This window comes from Octopus bimaculoides, chromosome 5 (genome assembly GCF_001194135.2).
Source record: "Octopus bimaculoides isolate UCB-OBI-ISO-001 chromosome 5, ASM119413v2, whole genome shotgun sequence".
Classification (NCBI taxonomy): Eukaryota; Metazoa; Mollusca; class Cephalopoda; order Octopoda; family Octopodidae; genus Octopus; species Octopus bimaculoides.
In genome coordinates, this window is record NC_068985.1 from 65,574,059 (window position 1) to 65,585,846 (window position 11,788).

The 11,788-nt window shown below is 37.1% G+C and overlaps 1 protein-coding gene across 2 annotated transcripts in view; it reads left to right on the forward strand.

The window, feature by feature from the left end:
* LOC106883201 (glycerol-3-phosphate phosphatase-like) overlaps nucleotides 1-11,788 on the forward strand; it is a 157,516-nt gene that overhangs the window by 128,639 nt on the left and 17,089 nt on the right. For both annotated transcript variants that reach the window (XM_052967765.1, XM_052967766.1), the window contains one exon: nucleotides 8,801-8,948. In XM_052967765.1, the coding sequence (XP_052823725.1) occupies nucleotides 8,801-8,948 (148 nt within the window). The remainder of the gene's footprint in view (nucleotides 1-8,800; nucleotides 8,949-11,788) is intronic.

Consider the following 11,788-nt stretch of genomic DNA (forward strand, 5'->3'; position numbering starts at 1 on the left):
ATACCATTCTCCCCAACTGACCAGAGTACGGGTGCAAAACCCAGCCCGGGAGATAGGGATATAATGCTAATTGTATTTTCGGTCGTCGCATCAATATATATATATATGTAAGTATATATATGTGTATGTATATATATAAGTGTGTGTGTATGTGTACACATATATGTATATATATAAGCTTGCAAGGAATGAAGCCAGTATACTCTGCTGGATGTGTAATGTCAGTGTGCATACACGAAAGAGTGTCAGCTCCTGTGCAGGTGGCACATAAAAAACACCTTTGAGCCTGAATGTTGCCAGTACCGCCTGACTGGCCCTTGTGCCGGTGGCATGTAAGAGCACGCACTACACTCTCAGAGTGGTTGGCGTGAAAAAGGGCATCCAGCTGTAGAAACTTTGGCAGATCAGATTGGAGCCTGGTGCAGCCTTCTGGTTCACCAGTCCCTTGTCAAACTATCCAACCCATGCCAGCATAGAAAGCAGACGTTAAACGACGACGATGATGATGATGATGTGTGTGTGTGTCTGTGTCTGTTTTTTTATTCTTCTACATGTTTCAGTCACTTGACTGCAGCCATGCTGGAGCACTGACTTAAAAGGTTTTAGTCGAAGAAATCAACTCCAGGACTTATTCTTTTAAGCCTAGTACTTATTCTATTGGTCTCTTTTGCTGATCTACTAAGTTACAGGGATGTAAACACACCGACATCAGTTGTCATGCAATTGTTGGTGGGGGGGGGCAATCACAGACACAAAGACATACATAAATATACATACATACATACATACACATCCATACATAAATATATATATATTTATACGACAGGCTTCTTTCAGTTTCTATCTACCAAATCCACTCACAAGGCTCTGGTTGGCCTGAGGCTATAGTAGAAGACACTTGTCCAAGGTGCCATGCAGTGGAACTGAACCCAGAATCATGTGGCTGGGAAGCAAGCTTCTAACCATACAGCCATATATATAAGAAAATTTAAATAAATAAATAAAAATAAGTAATTTGATGCTGTGTGCAAGAGAGAAAAGTGTGCTGGTTTGGTCATGTGAGGCCGACAGCTCCATAATGAAGTGCCAATCTCTCAAAATAGATGAAACACGTGGAAGTAGGAGACCCAGAAAGACATAGGACGAATTATTGAAGAATGACCTTAGGGCACTGAACTTTTCAGATGAAATGACAAAGGACTGGGATGCCTGGTGCCTTTCTGTACTCAAGAAGACCTATGCTCCACAGTAGATGTGTTAAGTCTTGTTCCCCTGTTAGAGAGGATTGATCAGCAAGAGTCCTGTGCTGGTGCCATGTAAAAAGCACTCATGCCCATGTGGTTCCATGTAAAAGCACCCAAAAGAACCATGCCAAATCAAACTGGAGCCTGGTGCAGCTGTCCAACTTGCCAGCTCTGATCAAACTGTCCAACCCATGGCAGAATAGACAACAGATGTTTAATGATGATGATGATAATGAATATGATGATGATGAAATAACTTTAAAATAGTTAAATCTGCAAGTGAATTGTAACAAAAAATCTCAGTGGTAGCTACAGTGATGTCACAGCAACCACTGACATGACACAATTAGTTGTGATTGTAATAATGCAACTAAGCCATGGTTGTAGTGGCATAGATCAGTGGGTTCTTATGGCAAAACTTGGTTCAGTATTGAATGAACTGAAATAGTTAAGAGATGGTTGTAATGACACAGCTCAACTGTGGTTATAATGAAACACCTTGGTTGTGTTTTAATAATGCAGGTGGGTATTGAATGTAATGAGACAGTATAGATAGTTGAAATGAAATCTCAGTGATAGCTGTAATGTAATAACTCAGTGTCAGTTGCAATGAAATAGCTTGGTGGTGGTTATAATGATGCAGGTGTTGGTTGTAATGACACAGACATATTGTGGTTCTAATGAAATATTTCACTATTGACTGCAGTGAGAGCTTAGAAGTTTTTGTAATGTCACAACTAAGTAGTGATTGTAATGAAATAGCTTAGTAATGGTTGTACTGATAAAACTTTGTGGTGATTTTAATTAGAGAGATCAATAGTGGTGGCTGGAATGACTTGGCTATTATATACACAGTATTGATTATATTAAAATTATATGCACATTGTTGATTATATGAAAACAGCTCAATGTTAGTTGAAAAAAAAAATGGCTAGGTGATGGTTGCAATGACACAACTGAGATGCAATGGTTGCCACAGCACAACTCTTTAATGGTTATAATGACTAAGCTCATTAGTGGCTGTACAGATTCCTGCTCTTGCTGGAATGACAAGTCAGAGGGGCTTATAAGAAATCACCTTAGCTATGAGAAAACTGTCTCTGTCTCCTGTGTCTTTGCTCTGGATTCTTTGCTGTGAGCCAATTCTTTTGAAATCATGGCCAAATCAGATTCCTTTTGTCTTTGTTGAAGTTCATTGTCATGATGAAACCAACACTCTCCACACAGAAATTTTCTTCAGTTTTTAGACTTATTATTCTCTCATTCAATTGCTCATTTCTTACTTTTTTGTTGTGCTTTCACTACACAAATATTCACATGTAGTTGCATCCAGTTTGGATTACTGCATGTAAGAAAGGGTACCCAAAAGTAACCAGAAATTTTTTCTGTGGGACAAGCCTGTTGTAGTCCAACCAGGCTTCCACCACTAGAAGCCACTTGATGCGCTCCTCTTCGTCAGTCTGCCAAGTGGCAGTGGCATGTGAAGTCATAATGCCATGTAGTGTGTCTTTGTTTTGCTGTGCTTCTTCCCTGTTCATCAATTTTTCAATGGCTGAAACGAAGGAACAGCATGCTACAATGAAATTCTGTTTTCTGCCAGGGAAAATGGCAGCTGAAACAGTCGTCATGCTTCAAATAGCTTGCAAGGATGCTGCCATGAGCAGAACATATGTTTATCAGTGGTTTTCATGCTTTAGGAATGGTCACTTGTCACTTGAAGACCAACCTCGTTCAGGGCGACTATCAACCTCCCAAACAAATGAAAGCATCACAAAAATTCTTGAACTAATCTTGGAGGACCGTCACTGAACAACTAATGAACTTGATATGACTGGTGTGTCCTGGAGCTCCTGCCAATGAATTTTGAACAAGGAAATGTGAATGAAAAGAGTTGCAGCAAAAGTTGTGGCTCACTTGCTCACAAAAGATCAAAAGCAATCACAACTGAATGCGTATTGTGAACTTAAAGAATAGTTGGAAGTTGATCCAGACCTTTTTCCAAAGGTCATCACTAGAGACGAAACCTGGTGCTATGGCTACAACCCATAAATGAAGCAGCAATCAAGCAAGTAGAAGCAGTCGATGTCACCACACCCCAAAAAAGCACATCAAGTGAAGTCCAATGTCAAGACAATGCTGATTTGTTTCATCAATGTGAAACGAATTGACCACACAGAATCTGATCCTTCTCATCAAATTGTTAGCCAGACATTTTACATGACAGTTCTGAAGCATTTGCAAGATGTGATGAGATGTAAACATCCCAACGTGTGGCATAGTGGAGAGTGTTGGTTTCATCATGACAATGCTCTTATGCACTCTGCTTTGAGTGTGAGACAGTTTTTGATAAAAAATGGCATGATCCTGCTTACCCACCCTCCCTATTCACCCAGCCTTGCTCCCTGCAGCTTTTTTTGGTTCCCCTGAATGGAAAAAATCCTTAAAGGAAAATGTTTTTTCAGATGTGGAAGAGGTGAAGAAAAAATGATGGAGGTGTAAAAAGATGTCACTTTGCAAGTGTTGCAGGACTACTTCAAACAGTGGAAAATACGTCTGGACCAATGCATTGCTTCAAATGTAGAATAATTTGAAGGCAGTAAAAGTATAAACATGTATAAAAACATGTAAAAGTAAAAACAAGTAAATAAAATAATATTGCAAAATTCTGGTTCCTTTTGAGTACTCCCTCGTATGGTCCATGTAAAATCTATTTTGGAAAAAGTAAAAATTGAATGTAGCACATTATTCTGTGAATATATAAAATCAGAAAGACAGTCCCCTCAAGTTGAATATTTTCATTTTAAACTTCACAAAAGTATAATCTCTTTCTCTCTCTCTCTTTCCCTCCCTCTCTCTCTCTCTCTCTCTCTCTCTCACACACACACACACACACTCTCTCATACCCTAGCATGGCCACAGCCTTAGGGCTGAAATGTATAAAAAAATAAAAGAATATAAAAATGCGCGCGCGCGCGCACACACACACAAACACACATACACACGCGCGATTCTGGAAGGAAAGTTCTTTCCTTTTTAACCTTGCTCATGAATTGTTTCACATCTTAATGATGCAAGAGAAATGAGGTAAATTATAGGATATCATCCAGAATTGTAGTGGGGTAAATATAAACTTGGAAATTTTTTGCAACATATAAATAGTTAATGGCATTGATGTTTTGTTTTATGATCCAGAAAGTGAATCTACTGCAGTTGGTAGAGATCATCATTTGCCGGAAACTTCAGTAGTAAAGTGAAAGTGAAAGAATTGTTTTCTTTGAAATGAATTAAAAGTTATACAAATCTGATGGTAATTGTAACATCCAATTGTTTGTAAAATGCTTTCTGATTTAGTTTATTATGAATTTTTAAATAATATACTAAAATATAAATTTTTAAAAATGATACACCAAAATATAAAAATTAAACAATAATATTGTTGAAAACATTTAACAAATTCCTTTGTGTTATTATTGCCAAGAAAATTCCTGCAAATATGTATGAAAAGCCCAATATTTGATTCTCCAATTGTTTTTGTGTTGATAGATTGATTTACAGTTTCATGATTTGATAACTACTGATAGGCATGCCATCAATAAGTTACAGTGCGGGTGTCTGACAACACATGATCAATGATGAATGACAATAATGTCACAGCACTTCAGTCAGGGACACAAGGATACACTTAAGTCTGTTGTACTCCACCATGTCAACAATCTAGTTACTCTCAATAATGACCACAATGGTATATATGCATATATATATATACTAGTAATGCATCCTGGCATTGCCCGGGTGTTATGGCCTACAGCCACATTGTATTATTTGTTCCTTTCTTATGGGCAGAATTGGCACACAAGGAGTATGAAGCAAACAACTCTTCTTTATAAACATGTTTTTCTGTCATTTTCTGATGAACAATGTTGCAGTTTCCATCTACAAGATTTAGTTACAAGTCTGTGGTTTGTCTAGGGCTATAGTAGAAAACACTTGCCCAAGGTACCATGCAGAGGGACTGAATGTGGAACCATGTGGTTGGAAAGCAATCTCTTCAACCACAGTCCTTCTTGCACCTAATATGTGTGTGTTTACATTTGTTGTTAAATCGAGTATTGTGTCTCATGTGTCTCAAAGTTAGCAGTTCATCAAGTAGAGATCTATAAAATAAATGCCAGATTGAAATATGTACTGTGGTCAGTATGACCAATTAAATTTTTGAAAGTGATACCCCATCATGGTGACAGTAGAAAGACTAAATCCAGTAAAATAATGTTTAAAGACTTAATGTCTTCAAATCTAAGGTGATATAATACTAACCACAAGATAATGAGTTCAAAACTTTATATTGAACTTTCACTCTATACAATAACACTCTATGTACATCTCAGTCTCCTTGACTTCCAACAATTAACAATTGTAATTTGAAGTTGAATGGTTAGCAGTAAGAAAGATGTCCAGATTTCTTTTAAAAATCATTGTGCAAAATATTCTGAGAAAAAGTTTTTTTTTCTTTTCACCACAACAACACATACACACACACAGGTGTGTCTGTGGTAACTTGAACTACTACAAATAGCTGCCAAATCTCTCTTAAAACACCCTTTCATCAAAAGAAAAACACAGATTTAGAGTATTTCAGGAAGAAAAAAAAAACTATGCTTTGGGTCTGCTACATCAGAGGCAACTCTGGGCTAAACAAAACACAGACAAACATATTTCACATTAAAAGATTATCTACTAAATATTAGTAATAAATTTGATAGTATATCTTCAAAGTTTCATTCCCTAGTAAACTCCTGTATTTTAAGCATTTTCTCATATGCTTTATCTAAGACATAGCTTGTTCAGGTAGAGTTGCCTCCCTTAGCTAAAGACCTCAAAATTGTGTAACCCGACCTCATTCTTGAGGTTATTTTTGTAGTAAAAAAGAGTTGTGCAAGAAACTTTATTTGGTAGCCAAAAGATTACTGAATATTTTGAAACCTCATGCGTCAAAATCAGCAACTCAGTTTTTGAATCCGTAAGGAACATATGTGCGCGCGCACACCCACACACACACACACACACACACACACACACACACACACAAAGTTATAAGGTTAAAGAATTAAGGTTAAGAAAATATGTGTTAAACACTGTATCAAAACCTCACTCACGTGCCCCATCACACCCACACCACAGGACATACAAATCCAAATGTACATTGACACCCACAGTCTCACATGTCTGCAGACAAGTACACTTATACACTAATGCAATTATACACACACACATTCATACACAGATATACATATGTACACATCAGTATACACCAGAGTGACGTTAGTACTAGAATATTTCATTATGTATATTATAAACAAATAAGCATTATTATCATCATCATCATTTAACGTCTGTTGTCTGCTGGCATGGGTTGGACGGTTTTACCAGGGCTGGCAAGCTGGAAGGCTGCACCAGACTCCAGTCTGATTTGGCATGGCTTTTATGACTGGATGACCTTCCTAACGCCAACCAAGTATACCTAACTCTACATGATTACTCTGGATTGTAAGCAATGGCTGTACAATAAAAGTCTTCAATGATTTGCTATCTTATAAATGCAAATCATCTGAGGTTCTCTTTAATGCTATAAAAACCAGAGATAAGTGCTGGCATTATAGATCCTCAAGATTCAGTAAAGGATTATGTTAAACAAAAATATTGATAGGAAACCTATTTTTAAGGTTTGGTTGATGGTTGACAGCTGAGTAAAGCATTTTGTCATCACAATATACCATAAATTTGTTGCTATTATAAATGACAATTTCCCTGTCAGGTTTTAGAAAGTAAATGCATATACTCTCTTACTTTGTAACATAAAGTAATAGTTCTTTTACTCCTTGTGGCTATTTTTCATTATTTTATTAATATCAGCATCAGCAGTAAAATAATTTCTGTTTAGTATGATGAGAAGGAGTTTAGTCTTGGTATTACTAAGAGCACATTAGGCCATTTTGCAGTGAACTATCCTATTACATCTACAATTAATGGTGTTCTTCGAGAGTGTATTTCTTAGGTGCATGGCTAATTTATAAGGTGGAGGCAAGGAAGTGCAGTTGATACAATTGATATCATTTTGGTAATTACTTTATCAACTTCAAAAGGATGAAAAGTAAAGCTAAGGTGGAAGAATTTTAAATTTGGACACCGAGACATTGGATTAGATCAGTTAATGTACCAAGATTGTTTCTTTACTCACTCAGGCATTTCTACTGCCATAATATGGTGTAATAATGGGGTTTTTTAGGTATGGAGTTTAAAATGCATAGACAAGAAGAAGAAATTAGAAGTTGTAACATTCATGCCCTTCCCAAAATTATAATACTTCTTTACTCCTGGTGTTTACTTTTTGGAATCTGACAGAGAAACTGCAATAATCCTCTGGCTGTTGTTGGTGTCACACAATTGGTACCTGTTCTGGTGACATATAAAAAGCACCTTTTGTGTATTGGGCCTCGTTGAGGCAATATGGCCAATGCTGGTGTTACTTAACTAGCACCCATGCTGGTGGCACGTAAGAAGCATCCTTTGAGTGTTGGGCCTCACGGAGGCAATGACATATGACCGAGACCTTTGGCAATATTCTGTGCTTGAGAAAAAGACCCATCGAGCCAAGTGAAATCATAGTCATGGAAGATACTGGAGTCACACAACTGGCACCTGTGCCAGTGGTATGCAAAAATACCCATTTCACTCTTGGATGTTTGGCATTAGGAAAGTCATCCAGCCATAGAAACCATACTAAATCAGACTGGAGTCTGGTGCAGCCCCTCAGATTACCAGCCCTAGTTAAACCATCCAACCCATGCCAGCATGGACAACAGACATTAAATAATGATGAGGAGGATGATGAAGAATTATCAGTCATAACAGCAAAAGATTTATAATGTGCATGTTATTAGTGGCTCTCAATCATAAGGTCATGAGTTCAATGCCTAGTGGCACATTGTGTCCTTGAGCAAGACACTTTATTTCATGTTGCTCCAGTTCACTCAGCTAGCAAAAATAAGTAGTATCTGTATTTCAAAGGGCCAGCCTTGTCACTTTCTGTATCATGCTAAATTTCCCTGAGAAATACATTAAGGGTACATGTGTCTGTGAAGTGCTCAGCCACTTGCATGTTAATTTCACAAGGAGGCTGTTGTGTTGATTGGATCAACTGGAACATTTGTTGTTGTAACTGACAGTCTCAGTTATTTCTGTTACTAACAAAGTAATTATATTTTTTATAAGTTTATCATAGATGGTGCCCATAACTTTCACAGGTACCAGTGAATTGAAGCCCAGTTAATGTTTTTAAGGAAAATGTGGGTGGAAAATATGGAATTCCAATTGGTTATAGTTCTAGGAAGGGAGGACTGGTAAATTGCTATGTGGTAGTAAAACCACATACAGACAACTATAAGTATTTTTTGTCATCAACTGATCTGGTCTCACTAGATCAGTCTTGCAGATTACAAAATAAAGATTAAGTTTATAGTAATTCTATTTTTAATTTTAAAAAGTTGTCCTTTTTTCAGATTAAATGTGTTCTTGTTGGTTTTGACCAGCACATCAGCTATATGAAAATATTGAAGGCAGCCAGTTACATCAAAAAGAAAAAATGCTTATTCATAGCTACTAATGAAGATTCTAACTTACCAATACCTGGAGATGTTATTATACCTGGTAAGTTGACTTTTTTTTGAAATTTGTATGAATTTTATTTATGGAGCACAAAGAAAACTCTCTATAATAATATTTCAGAGAAGTTAAATATCAAATTGACTTTTAAAATTTTTCATATATTTGACTTTCATTATTATACTAAAGATAGACAAAATGCTTTGTGGTATTTAAATATACCCCTTTACATTCTAAGTTCAAGTCCTTTCAGGACTACGTCAAATAATTTTCCTCAAAATTTGTGTGCCCATATTGAAAACATGATAGAAATATTTAAAAGTCATAATTTGATGTTAGGTAATTGTTGCTGATGCTCTAATAACTATAATCTTTACAAGTTTGTCCAGACAAACATGACTTATGCAGTTGATATTCAGTCTGAACTGCTATAAGTCACTGTCTATAGAAAAAAAAAATATTTGGTAAAAAGGAAATTTAAGAAATACTATTTCTGAGGAAGAATGATTGAAAAACTTAAATTGTTTAGTGTAGAGTTTGTGGTAGTGTGAGACACAGTAGGGTAAACAAGAAGCGGAAGAGATGGCTGCATTGTGTTCTATGCTGGTTGATTGTTGAGAGCAGATATTATTGTAGTGGAAGATGAGACAGAAAAGAATAGTAGCTTTTTATAGCTGTAGGCCACATTGTATAGTTGTTGGTTACACTGATAATGGAAGAGACACTGTCAAGACTTATTGCTTTATTGTGTTTGAGAGAGTGGAGAAATTTTAGCACTTGGGGACTATATGTACATGATGGTGAGATGTAAAGTGGAGGAGAATTGTGTGCATGGAGTTGGAAGTGAAATTAGCAGCAAATGCAATGGCTTAATTAACAGTAGTTCTATTAACAAACCGTTTTTGTTCAGGTATAGTAAGGTTGAAAGAACTGGGAAGGTTAATAGTGACCCCTTTGACAAAGCATCAGAAGGCCCAACTGCAATTAAGGAAGCAAAATAGCTCTTAGATTATGTAGTGCACAAAGTTTCAGTTGCTTCTCAAATGTGATGGTATGTTCCACCTGATATTGAAGGCAGTGGTCTTTCCATGTACAGCTGTAAGTATTTCTTTTGGGAAGTTTGGAGTCTGAGCTCTGGTTATGTGGAGAATGTGGTGAGACATACTTTGCAGGATGATATTAGTCATACATTTTACCATGTTGGGTGAGTTGCTGTCACTGCAACTAGTTAGATAATTTGAAATGGCAGAGGATATAGGGCAGTAAGAGTTTTCTGCATTAAGATCTGAATAAGTTTCCCTTAGTCAGACAATTTGATAATGGCTGAGTAATATTTGGGTTTGGAGGTGTGAAAAATGTCTATAGTTTTAGTTTGAGTGTCTTTGTCCTGGATGTTGTTAAGTGAGTGTATCAACTAGTGCAAACAGATTAACTGATCATTTTAGGAACATTGGACTTCTCAGTATTCCAAATTTAGTCTTTCATTACCAAGGGAAATAATTTTTTTTTTGTCTAATCAATGAAAAGAAGTATTACTGACTCCTACTGGTTAATTTTTTTCTTTGTTACTTCATCTAATCTTTTGACAACCATTTATTTGAAGATTTTTTTCTACTCAAAATTATTCCAAGCAAGGCCTATAGGCCACTCCTAGGCACCAGTTTTGGAGAAGAGGGTATAGGATCAATGCAATAAAAACTAAGTAGTAATGAGGAAACACAGGAAAAGCCAAGGTTTTTGGTCGCAGTGAGCGGTAATGTCATTTACTTAGAAGTGAAAATGGAACAACTGTTCAAGTTCCGAAATTTAATTTTAAAAAGTGGCGGTGACACTAAACTGTTGCCGCCTCCTGAAACTACAAGCAATTAATGCTAGAACTGTGATATATAAGATTTACAACCTGAAGGAAAAGCAAATAATGGAAGCTAAAAACGAAGTGGTGAGAGGTGCATGGCATCAATATGGAATAAGGTATGCTACGTTGGCCATGGAACATGAAGCGCGATTGTCAAAGCGCAGTTCTAAACTGCTGACATGGCCAAAGAGGTGTCAACAAAGACACTAAAGAATGACGAGATAATGCTGCTACCCACATACTTGGGTCACAGTACTGCAAAAATTACAGTAGAAGAAATACTAGCAGGATAAGAAGTTATGTGGGTAGCAGCGGCTGTGATTTACAACATAGAGGAAGAGGTATCCATCTTACAGATGAAAAAGAAGGATGCCATAAATTGGAAAGGCCAGACATTAGAAATGGTAGTCTAAGCGGTGAATGAGACCCTGGAAAATTTGCCTAATAGGGTATTTGTAGGGGAGGGGCTATTATTGCGAGTGGCCATGGAGGGATGTAGGCCCAGATGCTTCAAGTGTGGAGAAAAGGGCCATGTTCACTCCAAGTGTACAAAAAAAAAAAAAAGAGAATGATGCCCCTCCCCAAAAAGCTGCAAAGGAGGTGAAAGAGAAAACAGACAAACCAGAAAACACTTCAGAGAAGAAGGAAGAAAAAGTAGCTGAGGAGAAGAAAGACACACCAACTGAAGAAATGGATTTTACCATAGTCACACATAAACAAAAAAAGACAAATGTCCCTGTCTCCCCTCCCCAATCTAAACCCACAGTAAAATCATTTATCAACCCCACCCCTAAAAAAAAATCGTGCAAAAACAGGAATTAGTTTTGCATTAATGGACAAAGGACTGTAGAAAGAATTGTTAGCACGTTACCCGGACGATGTGCGAGATGTCAGCACAGAAGTGGCAGAGGGTAAATTAATCATAAGCCCGGCTGCCACACCAACAAATAGCCCAGTGGCTACATCAATAAAAAGCCCAGCGGCTAACACCAGCAAAAGAAAAGGATGGAGAGGCCAGTGTATTTGTGCA